Here is a 27,378-nt window from a genome sequence, read left to right as displayed (position 1 = left end):
AACCCTAGAGCACTGAAGACTGAAAAATCTATATTACAGGCAGTGTTGGACTTCAGACCGTAGTGTCTGAACATTCATTGAAGGGGACATTATGTACATGATTCACCCTTGATTGCTACCGTCACCCCTAATTGCTACCAGCATTGCTTGCTATAGTTAATTGTCACAGTCCAACAGCTGTCGTACTACATGTTCTGCTCGCTAAATATTAGCAGAATAACGAAGTGGCAAGAATGAGAAAGTAGTCCAAATAGTCACTCCGAAGAGGAGATAGTGCTCACTATCACCACCGGTCTCCTCAACACCCACACACCACCGCACCACCGCACCACCACTCCATTATGTCTTTTCAACCGCTATTTTGATATCCCACCCCTCCCCCCATCCACAGTCGCTTCCTGGGAGTTGATTCTCCACCACCCACACCATGACTGATCTGAAGGCGAGTTTTGACACTACAGGCCACTCCATATTCAGTCGACATCGCGAGTTTTGATACCGGAACACCACACCCACACCATTGGGTCGTGAAGCGTTTTTTTTTAAACCCCAAAGCTCTTCAACACAATCACACCATGAGCTCCTGTTGGTTTTTTATTACTCCGCACACCGGTCCATAGAATTTTTTGAAGTCCGGTTTGATCAGAACTGCGGGATTCCTCTGGTTCTTGAAATCTGAAAGAGAGGAAGCTTTTATATCTGGTAGGAGAAAAGCGCACGGACTGCGCACGTGAGGAAAGGAAATGCACGTGAGGTTCCACCCAAGAATAAGAGGGGCTAGGGTAAGGGCTGAAGTATGGTATTTCGCTCCTATATGCACTGATACCCTACTCATTCCACCCACGTAGCTGCTCCTATGAATAGACACACACACTTCCACTCAACACCCATCATCATCTCTACTCCTGCTCAAATCTGCCGACACCACTTCTCCAACACCCGATCCATCTGCCCACCTGCAGCCTGAACGCTCGGTATAATCTCCTCTAGCGCCATGTCCACCCTGACCATCGCACCCGCCCCCCCAGCCCCGGCACCCAGTCCCACAACTGGCACCACAAGCTCCCACCTTACCAGCCTCTCCCATTCCCGCATCGCAACCTCCTTTCCCCACACCCTTGTCGCACCACCACTCGCGACCGCACCGCCCGCTGCACTCTGCATGCGCACTTTAGCGGCTAGAGACACGTACTCGGCGTACGCCATGTTGAAATTGCACGTGTCGGTGTCGAGAACGACGTCGAGGCGGGCGGCGGCGATGAGGAGAGCGAGTTGGACGTGAGAAAGGTTGGGGAGGAGCGCGAGTTTGGAATCCGGGGGTGCGAGGGCATTTGTTGGAGAGGCAATAGAGGGGTTAGGGGTGAAGAAGGCGGAAGGAGAAGGCGGGAAGGTGGATGGGGCGAGCAGGGCCGTGGGAGTGAGGAGGGAAGTAAGGACTTCTTTGATGGATTTACTGCGGTAGTAGATTGGGCCGAGGTGGGAGGTTATGAATGCTTTCGTGGCAAAGAGAGTCTGTAGGTGTTAGCGTCATTTGAAAGGAGAGGGTTAGGGAGGGACAAATATACCGAAATGCTAGAGTTCCATGCCGCCAAAATATTGGCGGGTTTGGAATTCTTGGCTGTCTTCGGTGTCACGGCGGTGGATTTCGAGAGAATTGCGCGCTCTTCGATGTTGAGGTCTTCGAGTTGGAGTGATAGTGCCGCTTTGCAGGTTTCTTGGAATGCAGTGAACGTTTTCGGGAGCGACAAATGCACATAGCGGTGACTGAATCTACTCTTTACACGCTTCTCAAGGCTTTCTGAGACGTCAATCCTGGTAGTGAGACCTAGTACCGCGATTGGAGCTTTGCGAGATTGAGCAATGTCGAATAGGTTGTATAGCAATGTTTGCCGCGGATGCAACGCGAAAAGATCGAACTCATCCATGACAAAGACAACAGCTTTTGCCACTTGTTCCGTCTCCTCTCCGGTCTGCTCAGAAGGATGCGAAAGCAGAGCCAAGAGTTTTGAAAGGGTGTCGGCGTAATTCTTCCCTAAGCTGTCCTCTTCAAGTTCCATCTCTTTCCCCAATTGCCTCCAGATCTCACGGAGAGCCAACTTATCATCAGTGTGAATGAATCCATTCAGCCTAACAGTGTGGAATTCCTCGCGATGCTCTTTGGATATTCCAGAAAGAACCTTAGAAACGAGTGCTGTCTTCCCGCTCCCTCGGGCGCCAATCACAAGCATTGAGTTTCCTTCTCCAGCTACGACGGTGTTCTCGACCAGTTGATAGACATTCCTGTACTCATCATCTAAACCAACTAGAGGGGTAGGTCGTTTCGCAGTGAGCCTCTCCACCACTATACTCTTTAGTAGGGTGAGTCCGCCGTTGGAGTCGGCCTGCACCTTTTTTCGGGGCGATAAAATCGACCGTCCCTGATTCCGATTGGATAGAAAAGGGCTAGTTTCCTCCAACACTTCTGCTGTTTCAATTTCTCCATCAGACTGCTCTTGATCATCTTGGATGTTTCCATTGATCTGGCCAGGCACCACATCGTCTTTTTCCATCCCCACGATCCCATCTACTTCACTCTCCAATCCAGATTCCTCTGAATGAGGCAGATCGGTGTCAATTCCATCATGGTCAGCGTTATTTCGCTTCCTTCGCCCGGTTGTAGGGTTGTTTTGCCCCAAAAGAGGTGAGCCAATGGCGTTTTCATCATGGTCTGCCCGGTTTCGCGTCCTTCGCCCAGTCGCTCGGGCTTTGCTTACGGCTTTCACGTTCGGCCATTCGGAGCGTTGATCTGGCACGCCCTGGTGTGAATCCGCGTCAGCATCAACCAGGTCCATTTCCTCCTGATCTTCAGAGCCTTCGTGTGTAAACAAAGCCGCCTGGGGCTGCCGTCGTCTCATCGCTCCGGAAGGGGAAGGCGACACATGTCCTTTCGCGCGATTCGGGTTGCTATGCGCAGCTATCCTAGTCGAAGTGCGAGTGCGTGGATTGAAGGGCGTAGATCTACCATTGGTACCATTGACGGCCTCCTTGCGAATTTTGCGACTGGAAGGCGTAGTCAAGCCAGCGGCCAGCTCGTCTTCGCCATCCGTCTCTACTGCTTCCTCTACTTCTTTCGAAGCACCGCTTTTCGTCTCCGACCCTGCAGTTCGAGATGTCCATTTCCTCTTTGACGTGCCATTTGTAGTCCCGTTCCCAAATTCTTTACCGCCACGCGTCCTGCTAACTGGCTCTTTCGGCGCTGAGCCCGTCTTCTTTGGCGATGGATCACTTTCGTGAAATTGTGTCCGCAGGCGTTCCCGTAGGCGCTTCGCAGGTGTGTCGAGGGCGCCATCAACGTTGTCGTATACGTCTTTTTCCTCAGTCAAGCTCCGCCGTGCTCGTGGAGAGCCATTGGCAGGCGCAGAGGCATGGTTTTCGGCATTGTGAAGTGAAGTAATCCGGCGGGTAGATCGTCTGAGGGTGCCGGGTGTATGCGGTTTGGACGGGAGCGGACTCGAGACATTGCGCGACGGGGCGTCGAGCTTCCTCCTTTTCAACTGTCGCGGAGAGTCGTCCATTTCTACGAGCTCAGGAGTGGTGTATAACTCAAAAACATGCCAAAGCTATGCGCTGCCTGCAGCGTGGAGTTTATGTGCGAGTTGGTGGTTGATGAATAGTTTGGGGAAAAATTCTGGGCAGGCGCGCGTCAACGCGTCAAGAGAATGCTCGGTCTTGGCAGAAATCTCAACTCCCCACCTTTCATCTTCCTCCCACTCTCATCCCACACAACCAAAACGATTCACCTTCCATTTCTTCAACTTTCTGCTTCTTCCACTTTGTACGTCCAGGTGATTCACTTTGCCATTTTTTGACTCCTGACGGCCTCGCCGAACTTCCAAGGAGGCCAAGTCTCTAGTCAGCGGTCGAGCCTTTACACTAGCCATAAATAGTCCTTCAATAACCCTGTCACTTCACCTACTACGATGTCCTATAGCACCCACGTGACACAAGTAGTAGGAAATGCCACAAGCCTTTGTGTCATCCTAAGTTGCCATACATTCACGTGGCTTCTCCTGCTGAACAGCTTGTACATACCTTACGGTACAAGCTCCACAGGGCATTTTTCTTCCGCCAGCCACTCCCTCAGCTAATTCTTTAGCGGAACGCATTGATTTTAAAACTGAGACGGTTCTCTCGTCTCGTCCTGCCTTTCCATGCTTACAGATATCCTCACATGTTCCACATTCCAACATCGCGACAACCTCAAGTCTCTCGTTTCTCTTTTCCTAGAGCCTCGTCGACCAGTACTTGCACTATTTTGGTCGCATCCGCTCGTTGCACATAGCAAAATCGTAATGTATTAAGTCCAATCCTTCTCTCCCTCTTTATGCTCTCGTCAACTCAATGTACACCCAAAAATCAACACAACTAAATCAACACAACTCCACAATCTCCGTCTCCGTCACATTCAGCTTCGCCTGCGCAATCCCAATCTTCTTCTCCTCAAGGTCATACACCAGATACGCGCTCCGCATAAACGTGTCACCCAGCAAATACCCAAAATTAGGCGTGTACGTCTCCTCACCCATAATCCCCAGCTCGCACGTCTCGAATCCCCCGAACTTCGGCAGATCCGGAACATCCGTGCCAGAGTTCGCAGATACAGGCAACACGAGCTCACTCGCCGGCACCTCAATCCGCGGCCCACCAGACGCGCAAGTCGTCTTCTCATCGCCGAAGGTATAGCTCAGCGAGAAGTTCGTCGCCGCGTCGCACGGGAGATAGTAATGAATCGCACCGCTCAAATTCCGCTCCACCGCCCCTGCTTCCACCGCGATCTGGCGCGCGGCTGCGAGCGGGAGGTATGAGATCGTTGTCCCGGAATCGAACGTCGCGTTTGACTTTGGCGGGAGCGGCAGCTGTACGGTGCCCTTCTCTGTCCGCATTGCCAGCCCCGCCCACGGCACCATCATCACGTCGTTCAGGCCTGTGACGGGACTACGCGCCAGATTTACGTACTTCAGCGGATCGACGAACCTTGCGGTATCGATCGCGCCGAAGAGGAGTTCCCCGAATCCCGCGTTCAGCATGTTCAGATAGATGCTGTATGCGCACTTGCGAATGCTGCCCTGGTTCTTGAGCGTGGTGACGAAGTTAGGGTAAATGGGGAGATCGGAGTCGGGGATGGTGTAGTTTGCTGCTATTTCCGCGAGCTGGGCCTTCATCTCGCCTTCATCGAAGTCCAGACCGAGGAGGTTGTAAGGCGGGCCGCCCATCCCGGGCGGCGGGATGAGAGCCATGGTGAGGTTGGCTTCAGTGGTGGCGCCGAGAGAGATAGTGTCGGCGAAGTAGGTGCCGTTTTGGGCGCCTTGGCGGTAGCGGGAGACGTAGGGGTCTAGGGAGGTGAGGGGTTTGTAGGTGGTGGAGAGGTTTGGGTTGACTGGGTAGAGGGTTAGAACCACTTAGTTTAAGGAGTTGGGGAGATAGGAAGGCTTACAGAAGCCCCAGGGACTCTCATAGTTGGATAGGAAGGTGTCGCTGCTTCCGGTGTCCATAGTAGCCATGACAGTTTGAGGAGGCGTTCCGATGGTGAGGTTGACGGTGTATCCGCTCTTCCCATAATTTAAGAGCTTGGTCAGAGGAAGGGAGATGTGAGCCTCTGCCCATGGCAGTAAGCTCATTGCCATGTAGAGTAGTAAGAAACTGGATCTCATGACGATCGAGAGGGCAAGTGTGAATGAAAACTAAGGACTATACTGATTGAGGAGCTCGAAGTGGATGAAGGCTTGATGAAGATGGGGAGTATATGTTTCTTTGCCGTCCCTTTATATTTCAACTTCATAATTACCACTCGGCGACTTTGTCATGGTCAAATCTCTCAGCCTCAATCAACCAACTTGAAATTGATTCGTTCCTGACGATCATTGAGTGAACTCGTTGGCCTTACCATGCTGCGAGAAAATGCGAACTGCTACCAATGATAGATACCACATACAAGCCCCATATCTATCCCTAAGCGATAACTGGACGTCATCATCTAGGCAAAAGGGAGACGCAGTCGAACGCTGACTTCTCTAAAGGGTTTAGTATTCGCAATCTCTGAAGAACAAGTTCGAATTTTGCTGAGGCTGAACGTGTATGCCTGTCAGAGACTAGGAAGAATCTGAAGTCATCTGCTAATAATCTCTTCATACGAATGAGGCTTCGCTATGTATCACGTAAGAAAAGTGCGAGAAATGATGTTGAACTTACTCGAAGAGTCTTAGCGTGGATTCCTCTTGTAGTTTAGCGCAGCGAGTTCGGGTGGACCTCGAAGCATGTTCTTGATTCTCTCCGATTCCTCGGCCTCTCTCACCTGTGAGCCTGTTGATCTCGTGGCTCACGCGATGCCCGCGTTATATCCTGTCCGATTTCCTCTGTTCGTCCTTGTGAACTCGCTGCTCACGTGCTGCCCGCGATACTCACGTGCTGCCCGCGATATTCACGTGCTGCCCGCGATATTCACGTGCTTCCCGCGATATTCACGTGCTGCCCGCAATATATCCACTATGCCGAACACAACTAATCTATTCACATCGCATGGAGTGCAATTGCAAACATATTGCAAATAGAACTATGTTACTATCTAATTGTATGTACTGTAGTAACTACGATAACTTCCTAGCATAAGTAGTTACCGCAGATATGAGCTGCATAACCATGCATTTAGTTCCGACTTCAGTAATTCAATACCCCTATTGATACGGTCAATGTCTTTGGTTTGTGTACACAACCATGCTCGTGCCTTCTCCGTCGTGAGCTCAATGCCGGTCGTGTATGCCGCACCATCTGACGGAGTACGTATTCTTAGCCAGCTAGCCTACGGAGTATGGTACGGTTAGCTCGGCTACCTTGATATAGAACACGGTTCCTATACTTAGCCCACACAGTTCTACGGTACGGCTACGTAAGCCTCCACACACACAGAGTATATATACGGCGTACGTAGCCTAGATAGAGGACCATCCAATACATCACTTACCTCGTTCAATGCATTGTTTCACCTCCATCCTCACCATCGAACTCAATAGCACGTAGAGCAAAGCGATAAGCCGTTTCCTCAAAATGCCAGTGAAGTTCGACCTTGTCGCCGTTGGAAATACCGCAGCTATTGATGATACTGTTGGATTATGACAATCACCTACAGTAATCACTATCGGTAGCAAACAGGGCTTTCATGTACATAATATTTGCGTTCCACCAATGTTCAGATGCTACGGCCTGCAAACCAACAATGGCGGCGAGAATATGTTCTATAGAGCATCAACTGATTCGGCCAACACTCTACCCGTGTTGATCGAACGTTCGGACAACATGCCCGTTGTTTGTGATACAGATGAAAAGCATTTGCGACAGACCTAATTGAGCCTCACGTCTTCAAACTTTTAGTGATTCGCATCATTCACTAGAAATTCCTTTCCTCCATATCCACCACCTGCGCTCGTTCTCACTGCTCATAATCAAGCCTTCTCAAAACGCCCTTCACTCGAATGTTGAACCACCATCATCCGTCTTCCACCCAACTTCGACTCCACCACTCTGTTCCTCCCTCTGCGCTTTTACTCCTTCCCATCAAAGCTCTCCTCGAAAGCTGTTAACGTTCCTCCACCAGACCATTTCTTGTTCGCATTGTGGAATTTACAGACTCTGTTAGCTTGCAGGCCGTAGCATCTGAACATTGACAGAACGCGACATTATGTACATGAAAGCGCCCTGTTTGCTACCGGCAGTGATTGCTGTTGGTGATTGCCATAATCCAACAGACTCCTACGAAACTCTTCCCACCAGCCGGTAGATCCCCTGAGAGGGTGGGAAGGTTTCGCGAGAGTCTATCAAAACTGCAAGTTCGAGCTCTGTCTTTGTCTGGGTTGGCTCCCGGGGGCGAGGAGGAGCTTTTATAGTTAGTGGGAGGCTGGGCCTTGGGAGGCGACACGTGGGGGACACGTGCTTTTGATAGAGGCCCATGGGGTCCAGCGCCATCTTTTTCTGAAAACACGCACGTTGAGCCCGCGTTGCTTCGCATTGTCACTTCTCCTTTGGACTACTACTGGCGACCAATTGGAGTCGTGCGAATTCTACAAAGGCCAAACTTCGTTCAACTGACTCCAACCGGGTACGCGAGCCTAGACCCATTGAGGAAATTGTCGTGACAGGCGGAGGCCTCAATCGGGCACGAACATCATGAATGATCGTTGGGAGAGTAGAAGAAGTCATATGAATCTGACGAAGTTACAAATCGAGTATCTCAATGTAGGAAGGAATCACCAGAAGAAACTCGTTGACCTTTTGCCGTCGCGAAAGCGTGCAGATATCGATATGGGTGGTCTATCGCAAGACTGGAGCCCTCATCAAGAAGGATATTTTTTGATATGTCCGAAACCTGGAAAGGTTTGAGGATAAGATGACGAAACGAAATCTTAATCACAGATGAATGCTCTCTTGAAACGTGGTTTTCTGGTAGACAGGAAAAGTGCTCTGGTCATTAGACTTTGGGGTCTGCTGGTATTCGATGCTGGGCGTGACGCTTCATTTTTCTCCACGGATGGACTGTGAGAATTATATGACTCGAGGTCAGCAAAAAAGTTCAATACATGGGTGAAGAGCAGCTGAAGATGTCAACGTTGAGGTGAGCTTGGTGTTCCGTGCCACGGAAATATACCCTGCCCTGCTAGCTCGTAGCATCATTTCCCTGCTAGTTCGTCTGGCGGAGCAGCTCGTCCAATTAGAAGCCGAGTCTTAAGGGAAAAAGCAGTCCGGGTGAAGCTCAACCTTGGGACGTCCGGGGTTGGCTCTCTTCTCCGTCCTCGACACCTTTCAAATGCCAAGACCTGCCCGTCCAGGAGATTATCTTTGATCACGTGCTAAATTCCCTCGTGTGCGTACACGCCTGTCTATCATTGACTTAGATGCAAAATGGGAACTGAACGATCGATTCTATGCTCTAGGGTGGTCTTTCAGCTCCAAGACGCAGCGTGTGCGCCGAAGTTGAAGTTGAGGGCATGCAAAGGCTGGTGGAAAAGTTGCATGTGCCGGCCGGGCCAACCGGAACCACATGACGCAGCCGCCTCGGATCAGATACGAAATATTCACGCAGCGCTAACGACGGATCAGATAACTTTATTTGTCGTAGCGATGTGGGGCCTAACGGTGAATGGATGTATCACAATCACGAATCTTGGTCCTCCTGACGCGAAATTGAGGAAGCCCTTGGCACTACATGCTCCAGCGTCCCCCATTCTCCAAAACTAGCTATCTCTGTGCGTGTCCTAATGTCTGTTTGTTAGTGATATAACAAACTTCATCGGAATGTCTTCGGATAGCACGTGAAGGCCCGATGAATTTCTTATACACATACCCAGGACGATGAACACCATCCGTAAATGCCCATCCTCGGGCTCGCATTTGCCGGCCCAACAGCCCCACCTCGCATTCGCAATTCCAATGGCGTTGATCCGACATCGGTCCGCATGACTGGTTCTGCTTAAGATCAGATAACCTCTCCCCGCCTTTCGAGCCTGTTGTCCTCCTTCCCCCTTTCTCTTTATCAGATCTTTCTATATCCCCGAAATGCATCTCCCAGAAGTGTCACGTGACTCCGTGCCTGGTCTTGGCCATGCTACCACCCGACTCCCGCATCGGATCCTAATCATCGGCGGTGCTTATGGCGGGCTCATGGCCGCGCTGAACTTGCTGAGTTTGGCGAAGGGCAATGCGAATCGGCCGAGTGCATATCCATTGCCTGATCTGCAGAAGAAGTTGTCGAGGAGGGGAGTGCATATCACCGTGTTGGACCAACGGGATGGCATTTGTATGATTGACTTTCTTTCATTTAGTCTAGTAACAATACATGGACTTACTTTCCACAGTCCATTCCGTCGGCGCCCCTCTCGCCCACGTGTCCGAGAAAGCCTCGCCAGTCATGTGGAAGCCCTTCAAATCCTTCCACGAGCTCCAACACCTCAACCTCACCTTCAAGCAAGGCTCCGTCACAAAGATCGACTGCAAGTCCCGCACAGCCTGGTACACCGACATCCACGGCGTGGTCCAGACAGAGCCATACCACTACCTCATCCAAGCAACAGGCCTGAAGCGGAATTGGCCGATCGTCCCTCGCGCCCAATCCTGTAGCGATTACAACAAAGACGCCAGCACCCTCATCAACCAGATCAAGAACGCTAGACACAAGCGTGTTGCTGTTGTAGGCGGCGGCGCCGTGGGGATTGAGTTCGCTGGCGAAATCAAACACAACCACCCCGCGCTCCACGTCACGCTCATCCACTCCCGCGCTGAGCTTTTATCCGCTGAGCCGCTCCCAGCTGAGTTCAAAGACCGCGCTAAGATGCTGCTTAAAGAGCTGGGCGTCGAGGTCATCACGGGGAACCGGGCCACCGTGGAAGAGCAGTCAGAGGGGCACTACCTCATTACTCTCACCAACGGGACGACTATAACGGCGGGTGCTGTGATTAATGCGACGGCTAAACATCTCCCGACGACAGACTGTCTACCCCGGGAGGCGGTTGATGAGGAGGGATTTGTTAAGGTGACGCCTACGTGAGCTTACCCCCCCTTTTTGACATCTGAGCTTTCCGCTAATAACAACGATAGCCTCACCTTCCCCACTTCTGTCCCCAACTCCACAGCCCACTACGCCATCGGCGACGTCTGCGCCTGGAGCGGGATTCGACGAGCCGGCGGTGCCATGGTAATGGGCCAACTCGCCGCAACCAATCTCTTCGCCTCCATTTTGACTTCCGAAGACCCGGATTTCGCTCCAGAACACGCCGAGCTGCCCGAGTTCCCCGCTGTGATGGGCTTGGCGGTGGGCGATCAGGCGATTGTCTACTCGGCGGGGACGGGGGTGGAATATGGAAAGAAGACGATGGAGGTGATGTTTGGGGAGGATTTGGGGTGGAATTGTGAGTTTTATTTATTTAATTGCAAAGGCGTGAACTCGAGCTGATTGTGTGACAGATTGCTTGAAGTATATGGGGTTGGCGGATGAGGAGGTGAAGGTTGAGGTGCTTGAGGAGGTTCAGGAGAAGGTTGAGAAGATTGAGTTGTTGGAGGTGAGAGATGAAAATTCGAGGCAAGCTGTGGCTGTTTAGATGGTTTCTAAAATACTCCCAAAGATACAATGGCTCGATACCGGGAAGTACATCTTCATTCGATTAGCGATCTTGCGATGTTAAATCAAGTAGCTTTGATTGGTATCAAAATGGGCTCTAATTGAAGAGTTCTGGAGAAAAAGTATATACGTGAAAATAGATATTCAAACTTTGTGAATGCCATGATGCATCAGACCAATCCAGGCCAGCCGTAAAAAGACAAAAGAGATGCGCCGAACCTATGCAAATCCGCGCTTGAAGATATATGAATCCGAAATCATGGACCTGCCATGGTCACTCGAGAACCATGCTCTGTAGAATTTCTCTAGTTCTTCGGCCCCTTCGCCTTCTTCTCCTCACTCTTGAACCATTTCGCTAGCTCCTGCAGCCACTTCTGGAACTCCGCCCACCAGTTCTTGCTATTCGTCGGCGGGGCAACGGGAGGTGCGGACGTCGGTGTAGACGTCGGGACGGCGCCGTTGCCGCCGTAGCCGCCGATTGTGCGCGAAAATGTCACGAGGGTTGAGTGTGGTACTAGCGAGGACGGGAGAGTAAAGTGTGGGATGCTGATTGTGGGGCTCGAGAATCCAGAAACGCTAGAGCTGACTGCAGTGGGCGAAAGCTTCGTGGTGGCGTAAGCCCCTGAAGACGAGACGGTGCTAGAAATGGGAGCGACTACGCTCGAGACGCCAGTACCGATTGGAAAAAGAACGGTGGACGAGACACTGACGACAGCTGAGACAGTGTCCAGGGACGTGCTAGGCACCGTTGGAGCAAGGGAATAGCTAACGCTCAGACTGATGGAGCTCGTGGGAGCTGGCGGTGCAAGGGGGAATCCAGAGCTTGCGGTAATGGTGGGAAATCCAGTTCCAATGGGCCCGGTAGCGTCAGGACCCGTGAAATAAGCAAAGGAAGAGGAAACAAAAGTCGGGAACAAGTCGGTGGTGTCAGTGGTGGGAGATCCAGTTCCAATGGGTCCAGTCGCGCCGGGCCCCGTGAAATAAGAGAAGGCAGAGGGAACAAAGGTTGGGAACAAGTCGGTAGTGTCAGTAGTGAGGGAAGCTAGCGGGCAGACCGTCGTGTAAATCGGGATTACAGAGGTAATCACGTGAGTCGACTGAGCTGTAGTCTTAGTAATCACCGTCGTAGTGTAGACTACAGACGTTGTCCAGACAGTCGTGTCGGGGCTTCCGGCCGAGCTTGATGGTGTGCCAATCGGTGTAATCGCGAGTGAACCGCTGCTGAGAGGGGAAATCTCGGTGGTAGAAGGTATGGGAAGTCCTGTAACGGCAATCTCGGTTGAGGACGGAATGGCCACAGTAGACGACAATTCAGTGGCCGCAAGCGACGACGATGGCACAACGGTAGGAGTAATACCCGTTAAGAACGTCGGTATCTGTTGAGTTGAAACCGAGGACGGCGCCAGAGAGTAGCTGATCGTCAAGTTTGAGCCGGCGGTTGGTACTGGGAAGGAAGCTCCTCCGGACCCGGTGGGTACATACGAAGGGAACGGGAAAGGAGGAGGGGACATAGGCGCAGTTCCTAGAGACGGTGTGATCAATGAGCTTGATGGGAATGCTAGCATGGTGGTCGCGGAGCTTGTAGGCGAAAGCTCGGTTGTCGATTGTGGAGGAAGTGTGAACGAGATTGTGTAGTTCGAAGATGCGCTGGAGGAAGACACTGCGGTGGCCCCAGTTGATGATGAAGGATAAACCGCAGTACCCGTCGATGGCAGAGGAGTGAATGGGACTGTAAAGTTCACACCTGGTCCGGTGCCAGACGGCACCAAGACGGTCGAAGAGGATGAGGAAGGCGACGGCAGCGAGGTCGGGACTGTAGAGCTGCTGGAAGCTACACTGATCACAGTGCTAGATTCAACTGGTGGAGTGACCGTGGTTACAAAGAAGGTAAAGCTGAAGCTGGAGCTAGTGGGACTTGAAGCACCAGTGATCTCAGTAGGTGACAGGTCGGTGGAAGTAAAGGCGGTCGATTCTGAGGCGGTTGGTGCTGAGATGGCCGCACTGCTCGACTGGGAAGGCTGACCATAGCCTTGTGGTAAAGGGCCAGCAACAGCGGCACCAATCTGGCTCGCGGCCACGAGTATCGAGAAGTTGTCTGAAAACTTCATTTTGACGAAAACGAATGGAAACTTTTTCTGACTGAAGATGGTACAAAGGTGGTGAAAAAGAGCGGCACTGCCTGGTAAACGAATGTAATAGACGCACAGAAAAGAATGTCGAGCCTGAAAAAAATGCTCGGTGAATCCAACAAAGAGAGGTCGAGAATGAGAGAGAAACCGGGAGGCCGGTCTAGGGTAGATATAGAAGGGATTGACTCCGGATTTGGCCCCATGGGCTCCTCTAATTCTATATCCAGGCATGATCGATGCCCCAAACACGAAATTGGTCAAGGATAATTTGTTTCTCGGGGGCTGCGCCTTCAAGGCCTACTCCGCGCAGACAACAGAGAACTGAAACTCTGGGCGTCGGTCCAAGCAGCGAGATCCCGGGTGGGCTCAAGATGAGCACAAGGATGTGCCGACGCAGACCCAGTCCGTGGACGAGTCCAGGCTTGAATCAAACGGTGGAAGAAAGCCGACTGCAGCGTCGTCAATGTCCATCCTGGACCTGATGCTGTGGGCAACGACATCTGAGAGTGTCTCGCAGGTTGGGCTCGAACGTGACAGAAGACTTGAAACTCATCATAACAGCCGTCAGCAGCAGCAGAGACAAGGCTGTTCAACGGCGTTAGCTCAAGCCTTTTTCGCTTCAATCAAAGGCGGCGGTCGGATGCTGGGCTTGGATGGAGCGAGGGGAATGAAAGGAGTGAAGGATGAGCGCTGCCCCACCGTTTTCGCAAGCGGGCGGAGTCGCACCGAAACGCGCCCCGGACGCCACCACGGCCAAGTGATGCAGCACAAACAAATCTTCCCGAGCCAGCGACTCACGACCCTCAATTTCACGAAACAAGATCCGTGCAGTCGTACACCTCCATAGCCCTTTGATGAATCTGACGACTGACGTCCAGCCTGTTCTGGAGAGTGTGCTCACTGTCACGCTGACTTAGCCGGGGTGGTTCATGTATTCACTCGGCCCCAAAGCGAAGTACAAAAGAAACAAGGGTGATGCTAGAACAGTCGAAACGAGGTCCTACAAACGCTTCATGGATGCACTTCCCTCACAGGAGCCGTCCAGTACCGCCAATGTAAACTTATTATTAGCCAAGCTGCTGTTAGCTTCGTGAATCGCCAGGTACAATGTGCAATTAGTCCTCCAGTGCAGATATACCATAGCGTCTTGACTTCATCTTCCAAGCCATCCGTTTGACTATTCTTCAGAGTTGTGATTACTAGTGACGAGTATTTATTTAGCTAAGAACCGCAATTCGCTATCTATAGGTAGAGGTGCCCGGTGCATGAGATCATATGCATGAAGCTGATGGTTAGCAAACTTGGATAGTTTAGTCCATTGGCGAGCTTTCTGGGCCGAGACAAGACATGTGCTACATCAATCCCACGCCATCTCGATCCGTCTTCCATCAATCCATCTACGAGTCGAGCGCAAAGCAACGCTCAACACTCTCCCCATTATTCCCCCACCAATTCGGCATCAGGACCCCTTTTCCTGAGCTGAAGAATATAAATATCAACAACATGGCTATGTTGAACGCCGCATCGCAGGCCGCCGCAATCTGGAAGTTGTACCGTCGCCATGTCTCAAACCTCTTGCGGTAGAAGTACCGCATGCTGATGTATGCGACGATGAGGCGGCTCGTGTACCCCGTACTGAGATTGCCGTAAAATACGGACATACCTGACGCGAAAATGGTGATGTTCCAGAGGTGGAATTTCGCGCGCGGGAAGAGGCGATGTGCGATGTAGATGACGAGGGGAGCGCCGGCTCCAAAGAGGAACGCCCAAGGGAGAGGCTTGTATATGTGCTGAGCGAAAAGGCGTTTGGGGCCGACGAGAACGTATTGGACGGCGAGGGTGTTGTAAGAAGACAGGGATTGACCAGTCCATTGATTGAGAGGGCTTGGCGGAGTAAGTAGTGAGCTAGCAGAGGTAGAATATGGATTTTATTTACTCTTTCTTGTTGCCGAGAAGATATTCGCCCTTAGTTGACAAGACCCATCTAATGATACCATAGTTGATTGGTACACCGATCAACTCGCCAAATATCTGACTGAAAAAGAGATCTCGCGGGGGAACATGCATGTAGTGCCCGATCTTTTGGTCCTGTAGCATGTATTGTGCGCGGTACCTACGAAATCGTGGTTAGTTGACTCAAAAAAGGATATCGCGTGAAACTCACCAGATGTCGCCTGCTATCGCTCCATACGTTGAAGCACCCGCAGGATGCCTATGGCTCGCCCCAGCCTTGGAATTGATCATGTAGCCATATATCAGCTCGTTGAATGAGCCAATTGGGACTTGGTAGTTTGAGAGGGAGTACAGCCATGCGAACGGGAGGATCATAAATCCGGAAGTGGCTAGTGCCACAATAAATGTCCATATCGGGATGAAGAAAATCCCTTTAGCAAGAATCACAATTATAGTGATAAAAGACCCGAGAAACAAGATTGTGTACCACCATAACGGGACCTCCTTATACGCTCGTTGAAGAACATTGAGTCTATCTGGGTAGAGATGGTTAACGGACTCCGGACTTTGTCCCTTAGTCGCTGCCCGGGCCCTTAGCTTCTGGATCGTTTCACTAATTTTAGGCCATCCGAATAGAAGCATCCAGGTCAAGGCAGAGATATAAGAAGAGTAATCGAAGAAGAGAGCCCAAATTTGCTGGGTGCCTTTTTTTCACTTAGTACACATGGTAGAGCTAATAAGAAGAGGACATACCCATATAGGCGGGTCCATAGAATGCATAAGCCGTCTCGTTCATGGTGTTGTCTGGCCCTAATAAGGCTGCGACTGGATATCTGGTGCCATTTGCTAGGAAGAGACGGTTGGACATCAAACCTCCGTAATGTTAATATTAAAACTCTCAACAACGAATCTCTTGGGTCTGGCATCGAGGAAGAACGCACCATATTTGAAACCTCCGAGGCTACCCCACTTTGCTGCGGGCAGAAGAACCCAGCAGTTGAATGCGAAAGCCAGGAAGAGAACCACGCTAGTCCAGTATGGCATGACCATTGGATTTCCGTAAGCATTTGATATGTTAGACCAGTCCATAGTCAAGTTGAGAAGGCCCATGCCACCAATTCCCGCACCAATGAAATTGGCAACGGCGTTCTCCGGGGCAACCCAACACAGGAACGACAAAGAGCTGAAGAAGGGGAAGACGTATTCAGGGAGAAATTGCCAGAGTGTTACGCCTACTAGGACGGCAAAGAAGACGTGTTTTTGCTTCCGGCCAATTCTGGAGTTTGAGTTTGACGATTTGAGTGTCTCAAACAGAGCGGTCTGCATAAGCGATTGTGGCCAGATGTAGATAGGGTCGTAGATGAGGAATTGCCTAGCAAGGGCTGCCATTGCGTATCCGAGATAGACGATAGCCCACATGAAGAATATACAAGCAGCCGCAGGAATCTTGTCACCGTAGTACAGCTCGGCCAGAGAGATGGCCGTCCATGCAGCGTTTGAAGTAGCGCCTGAGCTTGCCGTGACAGTGACAAGAACATGTTCTAGAAGGACGTTAATAGAGGAAGGGATTCGGGAGGCGAGATAGGCCCATACCTTTGGCATTCCAGGGGCCGGGATTGAGACTGAAGCTGAATTTGGTGAATGGTACTCGAATCGTCTTCGCAGGCAGTATACGAGCAAGCCACAGGCCAACGTAATGACAGGCTACAAATCGTAAGCAATCCGGCTGGCCCACCCCATAGACTCCATAATACGTACCCACTTGCACAAAAAGGACGCTGTAAGGAGATGCCGTCGTCCGATAATATCCCATCTGATACAGCACCGCTCCTGGAGAGATGAAAAGAACTGTAAGGAGGAAGTACCGGAACGTAATAGTCGGCGTGGTTGGATCATCCTCCAGACTTACAATCCGGCGGACTTGTAGTGGGAGCGCGCGGACATCGGGTTCGAGGTCTTCCTCTGCTTCATCCTTGTGAGTGGGGTCGTTTCGATCAATGCCAACCTCGGAGTCAAGCTTCTCGTTGCCAGTCTCAACGGGCGCCTTTGTACTGGAAGGGCTGGACGGACTGGGCTGAATGGTGTCTTCTGGCGTATCGTCGCTCGCCGTCGGCTTCCTCTGGAAGCGCCTTACGAGGGACGCCATGTCGAGTCGCTGCAGAGATTACTGCAGGAACTACACTCGGTGTAGGTTTAGAGGCTGTACCGCTCAGCGCAGGCAAGTGATGTTGAGGAAGACAGGGTCCAATCACGCCTTCCCGCGCGTGGCATTCATCCATTTTATCATTTCATAAAACCCATCGTATGTTTTGTTTTGTACGACATATCGCCCTGCAATCGCGCAAGACTTTCGTGCATCAATACGTGAGCATTGTTACAGTCGGTAAGCCTGGAGCTCGGGACTGGGGATAATTTGGGTGCTGTAACCTGCCTGTTTCAGCAAGTGATCTTCCATCTCTTAACCTACCGTTATTCGCAATCTAGTCCCATAATAACAGAATTTTCTCATTTGCCTGGTGCTAATTGTATGATACTCGCCTCAATAATATCCACGAAATATTTGAGCCTCTTACCTGCCATCCCTAAGGCGCATTCCAGAGACGCGAGCAGAGAATAGATTCTCAAACTTTAGCTGGCGCCAGCAGTCTCATAATGAAATATTTACATCGCTGCGTGACTCCATTATGCTCGCGAGACGATTTGCACGGCAAATACGCCTTACTAGGCTCGGAAGCCGTTCTCAATGAGGAGACAGGATGAGCCCACGCGGACGGATCGGTACGTGGAACATTGCCATGAGGCAGGGATAGGAACCGGGGATGCGATGCGCCGTGTCCCAACAAGCATCGGGATTAGAGTCCAAAAGTTCTAGCCTTCAGGCTTTTCTCCCGTTAACGGTTCTTGGCGCCTAGAGACGGACATGTGGTAACTGTGGTAGGTGGTGGATATTCACTCCCGGAGCAAGAGAGAAGTGTACTGGTGGCAAGATTTTGACAGATTTAGACGTAGGTAGAGAGCTCACGAAGTCACTCAAACATTGATAAGCGATCTCGCCGTTCCTATATCTGAGAAGGTGTGCATGCATTGAAATGGACTCTGGATAAGGTTGAGATGGAAGGGCTGAAAAGGCTTGGTTCCCAGCTATTGTGTTTTGGCGTCCCGTAGAATAAGTAGTTTCAGCATTGATTAGGACCTTTTCGTGGGGATTCATACCAGTTGATCCCCTACCAAAGTTCCTAACATGATTGCCGCGTGAAAGAACTCCACTCAGGCGTCTCCTTCGTATATCACTATTCGTACACGCAGAAAATATGGCGAGGACTGTGCTTGTAGACGTTCGTATGCCCGGAGAGTACGTAACTGGATTCCTAGGCTCGGCCATCAACATCGAATATCAGGACATCAGCCAGCTTGCTCAACGTGCCAGCAAGACAGATGAGATAACACTTTATTGCCGCTCTGGCCGTCGATCTGGAATCGCTCGTGAGACTCTCAAGTCGTTGGGTTTCGAGAATGTGCGCGATATCGGCGGATTGGAAGAGGCCAGAGAAACACTCCGAAAGGAAGAAATTCAGCGATCTCACGTATCAACCAAAGGCATCGCCTCAAAAGAGTCTTTAGGCGGCTCTTGGAGCAAGCTACTAGATGGACTGAAGGCTGACACCGACGAGCGATGAAGGGAGGCCAGAAAGTCACGTGCGGTGTAGTCACGTGTGCGGAGGACGCCGGCGTTGTTGACCTGTCCCTCCGCATTGTTTTGACGCGTCCAGCAACCAACTCCAGCCCGCCCACACCGCCGCCATGAGGGTCGTCGAAGTAGTCATAGACGTAAGTGAGGTTCATTAGTCTGGAGAGCAGCTGCTAACTGTTTCCAGGGTTTCAAATCGTACGCCGTCCGCACGGTAATCTCAGGATGGTGAGTACCAATCTAACCCACAACAATCACACTTCTGACAGCGCCAAGGGACGAGAGCTTCAATGCAGTCACCGGCCTCAACGGCAGCGGTAAATCCAACATTCTCGATTCGATATGCTTCGTTCTCGGTATCACCAACATGAGCACTGTTCGCGCTCAGAATTTGCAGGTATGGCTTCTTAGGCTACAAATCTGGCGGAGCACAGTCTCTGACAACTTGCAGGACCTCATATACAAGCGTGGTCAAGCCGGAGTGACCAAGGCCAGTGTTACCATCGTCTTCGACAACCGTGACAAGAAGAAGAGCCCCATTGGCTTCGAGGAATACGCACAAATCTCAGTGACGAGACAGATCGTGCTTGGGGGTACCAGTAAATACCTGATCAATGGGCACCGCGCGCAGCAACAAACCGTCCAGAACCTCTTCCAATCTGTCCAGCTCAACATCAACAATCCGAACTTCCTCATCATGCAAGGTCGCATCACCAAGGTGCTAAACATGAAACCCGTGGAAATACTTGCTATGATTGAGGAGGCTGCGGGAACGCGAATGTTTGAGGACAGACGAGATAAAGCGTTCAAGACGATGGCCAAGAAGGAAATGAAGGTTCAAGAGATCGCCGAATTGCTGCGCGACGAGATCGACCCCAAGCTAGACAAGCTTCGTCAGGAGAAACGGGCATTTCTAGACTTCCAGCAGACACAGAGCGACCTCGAGCGGCTCACTAGATTGGTGGTGGCCCACGACTACGTCCGATACAAAGGGAAACTACAACAGTCCGCAGATGACCTAGAGGCGAAGAAACAAAGGGCGAAGGATCTTGAGGGGTCTGCTGTGAGGCTCAAGAACGAGATTTCGTTCCTCCAGGAAGACATCAAGAAGGTCAAGGCCACCAGAGAGAAGGAGCTGCGCAAGGGTGGCAAGTTCCAGGCTTTGGAAGACGAAGTGAAGACTCATTCGCACGAGATTGTTCGCCTCAGTACTGTCTTGGACCTGAAAAAATCAAGCATGGCTGAAGAGGAAGATAGAAGGAAGAAGGTTGAGAAGAGCGTGAAAGAGCTAGAGACTCAATTGAAGCAGAAAACGGCAGTGTATGAGAAGCTCCAAGAAAAGTACAAGGCCGCACACGACGAATTAACCAAACAAACCGAGGAGGTCGAGAAGAAGGAAGAGCTCCTTCAAACCCTTCAGACCGGTGTAGCGTCTAAAGAAGGGCAAGAAAGCGGCTATCAAGGGCAACTTCAAGACGCAAGAAATCGTGTCAGCACTGCGGCGACAGAACAGGAGCAAGCAAAGTTGAAGATCACTCATCTTGAGAAGCGCATCAAGGAGGAGGAGCCTCGAGCGAAGAAGGCCAAGGATCAGAACTCGGGCCTTTTAAAGGATTTGGAGGCTCTCCGAGCACAGGCCAAAAAGCTCGAGGCCGATCTCGGAAAACTTGGATTCGAACCTGGAATGGAAGAAGACATGTACAAGCAGGAAACGGCTCTTCAGACTCGAATACGGGAGCTTCGACAACAAGCTGATGGCTTGAAGCGAAAAGTTGCCAACATTGACTTCAGTTACAGCGACCCCTCACCAAACTTTGATCGTTCGAAGGTTAAGGGCTTGGTAGCTCAGCTATTTACTCTTAATAAGGAGCACACGCGAGCAGGAACTGCGCTCGAGGTCTGCGCAGGTGGTCGCCTCTACAACGTAGTCGTAGACACTTCAGAGACCGGCAAGGAACTTCTCGATCACGGTAAACTAAAGAAGCGGGTTACCATTATCCCGTTGAACAAGATATCGGCATTCCGTGCATCTGCAGAGGTTGGTCAACTTTGGTCTCTGTGCTTCTAGACTCGATTAACAAATGTGACAGAAACTCGGTGCCGCTCAGAAAATTGCACCCGGAAAGGTCGACCTTGCGCTTGATCTGATAGGTTACGACGACGAAATCACCGCTGGTATGGAGTTCGTTTTCGGATCGACCTTCATTTGCGAGGATGCCGACACTGCTAAGCGAGTAACCTTCGATCCCGCAGTCCGGATGAAAAGCGTAACACTTGAAGGGGATGTGTACGACCCGTCCGGCACACTCTCTGGGGGCAGCGCGCCCCAGTCAAGCGGTGTACTTGTTACTCTACAGAAGCTCAATGACCTCACAAAGGACCTCACTGCCCAAGAAAAGAGTCTGACTACGCTGCAAACAACAATATCTCGAGAGAAGAAGAAGTTGGATGCTGCTCGGAAAACCAAGCAAGAACTTGACTTGAAGACTCATGAGATTAAGCTGACTGAGGAGCAAATCAGTAGCAATTCTTCTTCTTCGGTATGTCCCTCAGTCGTTGAAGCGGAGTATTCCACTAACACAGCGTAGATCATTCAAGCGGTCGAAGAAATGAAAGCTAACATAATCCAATTGAAGAAGGACATCGCCGATGCCAAAGCAAGACATGATGAGGCTTCGAAAGAGATCAAACGGATCGAGCGTGACATGAGCGAGTTTACGAACAATAAAGACAGCAAGCTTGCTGAGCTGCAATCAACGCTGGACAAGTTGAAGAAAACATTGAGCAAGAATTCTGCGTCAATCAAGCCGCTTCAGACAGAAATGCGGGAAGCCATGGTTGAGTCTGAGCAATGCGCCGGCGATCTTGCTGCGGCGCAAGAGCAACTGCAGGACACCCAGACTACTCTGGCGACGCAAAAAGAAGAGATCGATGCTCTTGTAGCCGAGCAAACTCACGTGAAGGTATAGTATCTATGTCTACCTCTTTCAGATATGTTCTAATAACATACTAGGATGCTCACGATCTCGCCCAAGCTCACCTTTCAGATGAACAGGCTAAGCTAACTGGATTTGATGATGAGTTACGAGCTTTAGAGGAGGCAAGTCGATCCAAATCCGCGCTCATCACCGAGGAGGGCCTTGAGCAACAAAAGCTTGGCCATCAGATCGAGAAGTTCCATAAAGAGCAAGAATCAGCTGCCCATACACTGAAGGCGCTCGAGAAGGAGCATGATTGGATTGCCGACGAGTGCGACAACTTTGGACGAGCAGGTTCGCCTTACGACTTCAAAGGCCAGAACATGGGCGAATGCAAGTCTACTTTGAAGAACCTTAAGGAACGCTTCCAAGGGATGAAAAACAAAATCAATCCGAAAGTCATGAACATGATAGACAGTGTGGAAAAGAAGGAGGTCAGTCTCAAAAACATGATGAGAACTGTCATCAAAGATAAGCGCAAAATCGAAGAGACGATTGTCAGCCTGGACGAGTACAAGAAAGAGGCCTTGCAGAAAACATGGGAAAAGGTCAATGGCGATTTCGGCAATATCTTCAACGAACTACTCCCTGGTAGTTTTGCGAAACTCGATCCACCAGAGGGCAAGTCGATCTCAGATGGGCTGGAAGTCAAGGTCTCCCTTGGCAAAGTATGGAAGCAGAGCTTGACAGAACTTAGTGGAGGTCAAAGGTGAGTCTCCGTAACGATCTACCCTGGAGGTAAATCTAACACTCAAGCAGGTCCCTAATTGCGCTCTCTCTCATCATGGCGCTTCTCCAATTCAAGCCAGCACCCATGTATATTCTGGACGAAGTGGACGCCGCACTAGATCTTTCACACACGCAAAACATCGGACGCCTTATCAAGACACGTTTCAAGGGCTCTCAATTCATTGTCGTTAGTCTGAAGGACGGCATGTTCCAAAACGCCAACCGGATATTTCGGACCAGATTCAGCGAGGGCACAAGTATCGTTCAAGCCCTGACGCCTGCAGATTTAAGGTGATACAGTGTGTTGCGTTTTCTATTCTCAGTATATGTTATATTGGAATGCAGTTGGGTAGGCTTACCGCAATTGGAGTCATGGGGGGTCGGTTAATTGCATAAGGACAGCGGCAGTCTGGTGTTGGTATTAATGTGTGAATAGTGTGGCTGTGGGTCATTATGACATTGACGACAACTTCAAGTATAGACTTTATGTGTTTGGATTTTTTCCAGCTCTTACTTTGATGTTCCGTCTCGTCTTCACTTTAAGAAGTACCCTAAGCAGGTGGCAAGGACTTCCTTCCCGATGTCGCTCCTTCTAGTCGGAGAAAGCCTCGCTGTTTCTTTACTTCCTCTCTCACTAACTGCTCGTCGCGTCCTCGAACTTCTACATCCTCTCCTTACCTGTACCCGCGCGCTCCATATCCATCTCCCCTTGGCCTCCTCCATTGCCTAAAATTCTTATTCAAGCGCATCGAACTTTACGACTTTGAGCTGTCACGGGGGCATGTCAGCCTTCGGAATCAGCCCAATTCTGGAATCCTCTCCAGCTCCCTTTACAACAGCATCTCGAGAGCCTATCAGTGCCGCACCAACAACAGACTATTTCCTTGCCGCAACATCCCCTTCCACGTCGGGCATTGATGGGGATGGACAGACAACACCGCAGATTCGGCGTTCGTCCGAAGCACGTTTCAAACAATGGCCGACAATCCATGAGCATATCTACCAAACACGGTCATCGGCAAAAATTCCAGGAACAGAGGTGCATCGTGAGAGCTACACCTTGGGAGATGCAACGGACAAAACATCAAGAAACGCAAGAGCCAGCAGTCCCACTGATATTCCTATCCGCAAGACGCCAAGCGTAGAACCATTTCCCCGACGGGATACGAGCGGGTCTCGGTTCACCCTTTCGCGACAAAGTACAAGTGCCTCTTCGATTAGCACTATGGCGCGGGGCATTGTAAAAGGCATCCCTGATCTCCGCATGTTTCCCGATACAGGCGATGAGATCAAACCAGCCCTGAAAAAGAAGAGGACGTTCTCCATTTTCTCTTCGAAGAAAGAAATACCAGACACTATGACATTGAGAAAGGAGAAAGAGACTCCTGACAAGTTGAAGAACGTTAAAAATGACGCTGAACCGCCCTCCAAAGGCAGCGTCAAAGACCGCCGCAACCTGGACGAGCATGGCAAGGCTCTTAAAATGGCTATGCCATCAGTAATGCCAGATCTCCCACCTCGATCACGAAGCCCAATATCCTCACAGACTTTCGTTGGCGCAGTCTGTCGTCCTCGAAGTCCCAAAACGCCTTTTCCCGTGGATATTGAACCATCCCATTACCTGGCTCCTGGAATCACATCGATCCCTGAGAGCGTCCGAATTGTCACTCCCAACGAAGACATAGTCAGAAACATGTATCATCAAAAGCCTCCTACAGATTCTCCGTCTTCAACTAGAGGAAACGTCCGACGGCCAGGGCATTTTCGAACTGCAAGTAACCGCTCAAGCGACCCCTCGGTTGGTAGTCCCGAACCCTCAAGGAAATACCCGTTAAGAGGGTGGCTTGGCCAATCACCAAGCGCGAAGGGTCCTGAAACTGGAGGCGCAGAGACGGACAGGTTCGACGAAGCGGCCGGTGCGGAATCAAAGCAAAGAGAAGACTCTAAGACATCTCTAGGTTCTGTATTCAAGTTTCCCCTGTCTCTGGTATCAGGCAGCAAGGTTGGCTCGCCTCTCAACCAGCCCAAACCAGAGAACCTGACCAAACCGATCAAACGTGCCTCCATCAGCAACGCAGTTGCCGCTGGCTATAAGCATAGCCCCGTTACTATTCGCCGCTTGTTCTCGCGCTCAGATCGCTCAGCACAGGGCCCGAAGACCCCTCCTTCCCTCTCCACGCCGGTTTCAGTAGATCGCGAGTTCAATCCATTCAAGTTCAGTCCACCAGAAGCCGTCCGCATACCAACGCCGCCGCCCTCGTTCGACACCGTCAAGTTTGACACGGGAGACTTGTTCTACGACACCCAGCGCAGGGCGGCTCCGAAGGATATTAGCAAGCAAGGCGGGGTCTGGGACTCCGACACACTGCTCATGAGCCAGGCTCGCATTTTTGATACCAGTGGTAGTGAGGGCGACTCACCAAATGAAGGGCCGCCTCAGAGCTCGAATACGCCGCCACTGAATGCCTCGCAGCCGGCGGAATGGTTCAGGGTCCAGGCATTAGATGAGGGAGAAAACGACACGGGCAACTCCGGGAGGCTAGAAATGGGGGTGGAGGTGACTAGGGAGGAGTTTGACTGGATCGTGCCGGATCATCTGCCAGGGAGTCCGCTGTGTCCGCTAAGCCCGAAGCATCAGAGTGGCGGGATGGGTATATGTGTTTATCACGGACGGAATAAGACTCATAAGAGTGAAGCGGATTGGAGGGTCAGGGACTCCAAAGCGGGAATACCACGGTTTCAGTGAGGGTGCACGTGGTGGGATATGTTCTGTAATTGGATTGATTTGACATTCTGCTGTACTAATGGAGGTTAGACAACTGCAAGGCCCATCCAATGTGGAAGCCGGTAAATGCGGAGTAGACCTAGATTTAACATCAGTCTTCCTTTAGCCTTTGAGTGCCTTCTCAAGGCTCAGCCTGAAAGCGTCCTGGTCTATGCCTCTCCCTATCACCACGATTTTCCCAACAGCAGAAGATGGAGAGTCGACCACCGTGGGCTCTCCAGACCGAGCGCTATTGCTCTCGTCTAGAAACTCGAAAACTTCGCGTACTCCTTGTAGCAGCTTCACCACTCCATTAGTCAGAACAATACGGCCTTTGATCCTGTGAACTTCGAAAGTCGACTGCTTTGATGAATCCGGCAACGGGAGTACCGATTCCCATAATGCTGACCGGAGCCATGCGTCGACTAAATCTAGTTTCTGAGGCCTAAGTATCGGTACTGGGAGTGATATTGTGGAAATGGTCTAGAGGCTTCAGTAAGTCTCCAGTTTAGTATATATATTGCTGAGAAAATGAATCTCACCGGATCCAGGTGACTATGTCCCTTGGCCGCAAACTCCAGTTCGTCCGCCCCAATGGAGTCGTAAGCATGTAGATCTAGTAGCACGCTTTCGAGTTGAGGAACCTGGCTTCGCTGCGTAACATGAATCTTCGCTAGTCCGTTGATAGACTGGATACGAGCACGAACGGTCTCAAGTTCGGAAGGGGTAACTAGATCAGTCTTGTTGATGACTATGACATCCGCATGGGATATCTGGAGATGCGCAGTCGTCAGCTCGTCGCCTTCGTGCTTGTGATCTTCAGTAGTGTCGTGGACTACAGTCTCAGCTGGTGCTTCGTCGAGGCTTTTGAGAATGTTCTTGGCGTCGACTAGTGTAACGATGCCATCAAGATAGATAGTGCTCCCGAGTCCTTCGTCGACCCAGAAGAGAGGTGCTATGTTGCCGGGGTCGGCGAGGCCGGTGGTTTCGAGAAGGATGTAGTCGAAGAAGCCGCGACGGTCCATGAGCGATTCTATGGCTGCGACGCCGGAGTCTCTATAGGCATTTGTTAGAGAATTGCTCAGATTATATTCGAGGTGGGAAACGGCGCTGATTGTCGTGACACATACTTCACAGAGCAGCATATACAGCCGTTAGCGAGGTCTAGCCATTCTTCCGCTTGCTGACCGTCTTTTGATACTGTGAGGGACTTTTCTATGTCGATAGCTGTGTTGAGAAAATAGCATTAGGAAGGGTACTCTATGAGAGCTCAGAGACAAGCCATACAATCACCAAACTCTGTATCCCACGGTTAGAGGCCTTCACTCCAGAGTATGTGCATGGGACGAACCATTCAGTATTACTGCAATCTTCTTCCCGTGGCGCTCCGTAAGGATGTAGTTCAAAAGCGTCGTTTTCCCAGCGCCAAGATAGCCTAGAACCTTAGTTGCTGAAACCGCAAACCGCATAGGAGCTCATACCTGTGATTATTGTGATGGGAACTTTTGTGACTGATACCTCGTTGACTTCAGTCTCAAGGCCGGTGTCATCTTGTCCCGAGGCTACGAGGAGAGGTGGTGCCTCATCTTCGTCCAGATCGAGGCTCATAGTAAACTCTTTACTATTGTCTGTACAACGTATCAAAATGCTGATATGGTAGTTACGGATGTCGATATTTAAACCTTCGCGGAGCGGTTAGAACCGAGAAGATTTATTAACAGATTTGATAAAGAGTGGCGAGGAATTCAGGAAATTGATTGGAGATGAACGGTTGAGACATTTGAGTGAAATGATGATGGACAAGAGCTGAATCTTGACTAGAAACAGGAATATATACTAATAACGCGAAAATTGTGGAGACGCTTCGAGAACGCCGCTTCAAGACTGCGGAATTTGCTCCAAACCGCAAAAGCTCGGTGTTGATGTTAAAAAGACATACATACATACCCTCAGAGCTGAGTAGCTTCCCCCACAACAACCAATAATTGGAAGATTAC

At 50.9% G+C, this 27,378-nt stretch overlaps 7 protein-coding genes across 7 annotated transcripts; 3 read left to right on the top strand and 4 right to left on the bottom strand.

Moving 5' to 3' along the window:
- Positions 1 to 775: 775 nt before the first annotated feature.
- Positions 776 to 3,554, bottom strand: BDZ99DRAFT_574543 (uncharacterized protein; the record flags this gene model as incomplete). Its single annotated transcript, XM_033728386.1, has 2 exons — positions 776 to 1,512; positions 1,566 to 3,554. 2 exons carry the CDS (start codon positions 3,552 to 3,554, stop codon positions 910 to 912), a joined length of 2,592 nt encoding a protein of 863 aa, XP_033572622.1. The 3' UTR covers positions 776 to 909.
- Positions 3,555 to 3,981: 427 nt separating this feature from the next.
- BDZ99DRAFT_466603 (acid protease) lies at positions 3,982 to 6,094 on the bottom strand. Its single transcript, XM_033720818.1, has 2 exons — positions 5,474 to 6,094; positions 3,982 to 5,416 (listed from the first exon to the last, which is right to left on the bottom strand). The coding sequence occupies exons 1-2, from the start codon at positions 5,661 to 5,663 to the stop codon at positions 4,410 to 4,412; spliced, it is 1,197 nt and encodes a 398-aa protein (XP_033572621.1). The 5' UTR covers positions 5,664 to 6,094; the 3' UTR covers positions 3,982 to 4,409.
- Positions 6,095 to 9,546: 3,452 nt separating this feature from the next.
- BDZ99DRAFT_466602 (FAD/NAD(P)-binding domain-containing protein) lies at positions 9,547 to 11,304 on the top strand. The gene is made up of 4 exons (XM_033720817.1): positions 9,547 to 9,823; positions 9,882 to 10,566; positions 10,621 to 10,931; positions 10,987 to 11,304. The coding sequence occupies exons 1-4, from the start codon at positions 9,583 to 9,585 to the stop codon at positions 11,118 to 11,120; spliced, it is 1,371 nt and encodes a 456-aa protein (XP_033572620.1). The 5' UTR covers positions 9,547 to 9,582; the 3' UTR covers positions 11,121 to 11,304.
- A 3,132-nt stretch (positions 11,305 to 14,436) lies between these two features.
- On the bottom strand, positions 14,437 to 17,374 carry BDZ99DRAFT_450318 (putative OPT oligopeptide transporter). The gene is made up of 7 exons (XM_033718162.1): positions 16,981 to 17,374; positions 16,816 to 16,926; positions 16,164 to 16,763; positions 15,976 to 16,095; positions 15,434 to 15,926; positions 15,206 to 15,382; positions 14,437 to 15,153 (listed from the first exon to the last, which is right to left on the bottom strand). Exons 1-7 carry the CDS (start codon positions 17,366 to 17,368, stop codon positions 14,667 to 14,669), a joined length of 2,376 nt encoding a protein of 791 aa, XP_033572619.1. The 5' UTR covers positions 17,369 to 17,374; the 3' UTR covers positions 14,437 to 14,666.
- Positions 17,375 to 18,533: 1,159 nt separating this feature from the next.
- Positions 18,534 to 18,800, top strand: BDZ99DRAFT_372762 (phage shock protein; the record flags this gene model as incomplete). Its single annotated transcript, XM_033714842.1, has 1 exon — positions 18,534 to 18,800. A coding segment is annotated over one exon (267 nt), but the record flags the coding sequence as incomplete, so codon positions are not given.
- Positions 18,801 to 23,078: 4,278 nt separating this feature from the next.
- On the top strand, positions 23,079 to 25,433 carry BDZ99DRAFT_109045 (uncharacterized protein). The gene has a single exon (XM_033712386.1). It carries the CDS (start codon positions 23,399 to 23,401, stop codon positions 25,361 to 25,363), a length of 1,965 nt encoding a protein of 654 aa, XP_033572617.1. The 5' UTR covers positions 23,079 to 23,398; the 3' UTR covers positions 25,364 to 25,433.
- BDZ99DRAFT_423999 (cobW-domain-containing protein) lies at positions 25,374 to 27,357 on the bottom strand. Its single transcript, XM_033717046.1, has 7 exons — positions 27,329 to 27,357; positions 26,863 to 27,063; positions 26,733 to 26,816; positions 26,669 to 26,680; positions 26,512 to 26,608; positions 25,924 to 26,437; positions 25,374 to 25,864 (listed from the first exon to the last, which is right to left on the bottom strand). Exons 2-7 carry the CDS (start codon positions 26,987 to 26,989, stop codon positions 25,505 to 25,507), a joined length of 1,194 nt encoding a protein of 397 aa, XP_033572616.1. The 5' UTR covers positions 26,990 to 27,063; positions 27,329 to 27,357; the 3' UTR covers positions 25,374 to 25,504.
- Between the last annotated feature and the right edge of the window lie 21 nt (positions 27,358 to 27,378).

The sequence above is a fragment of the Mytilinidion resinicola genome (genome assembly GCF_010093595.1).
Source record: "Mytilinidion resinicola strain CBS 304.34 unplaced genomic scaffold BDZ99scaffold_18, whole genome shotgun sequence".
Lineage (NCBI taxonomy): Eukaryota > Fungi > Ascomycota > Dothideomycetes > Mytilinidiales > Mytilinidiaceae > Mytilinidion > Mytilinidion resinicola.
This window is presented reverse-complemented; position numbering and strand designations above follow the sequence as displayed.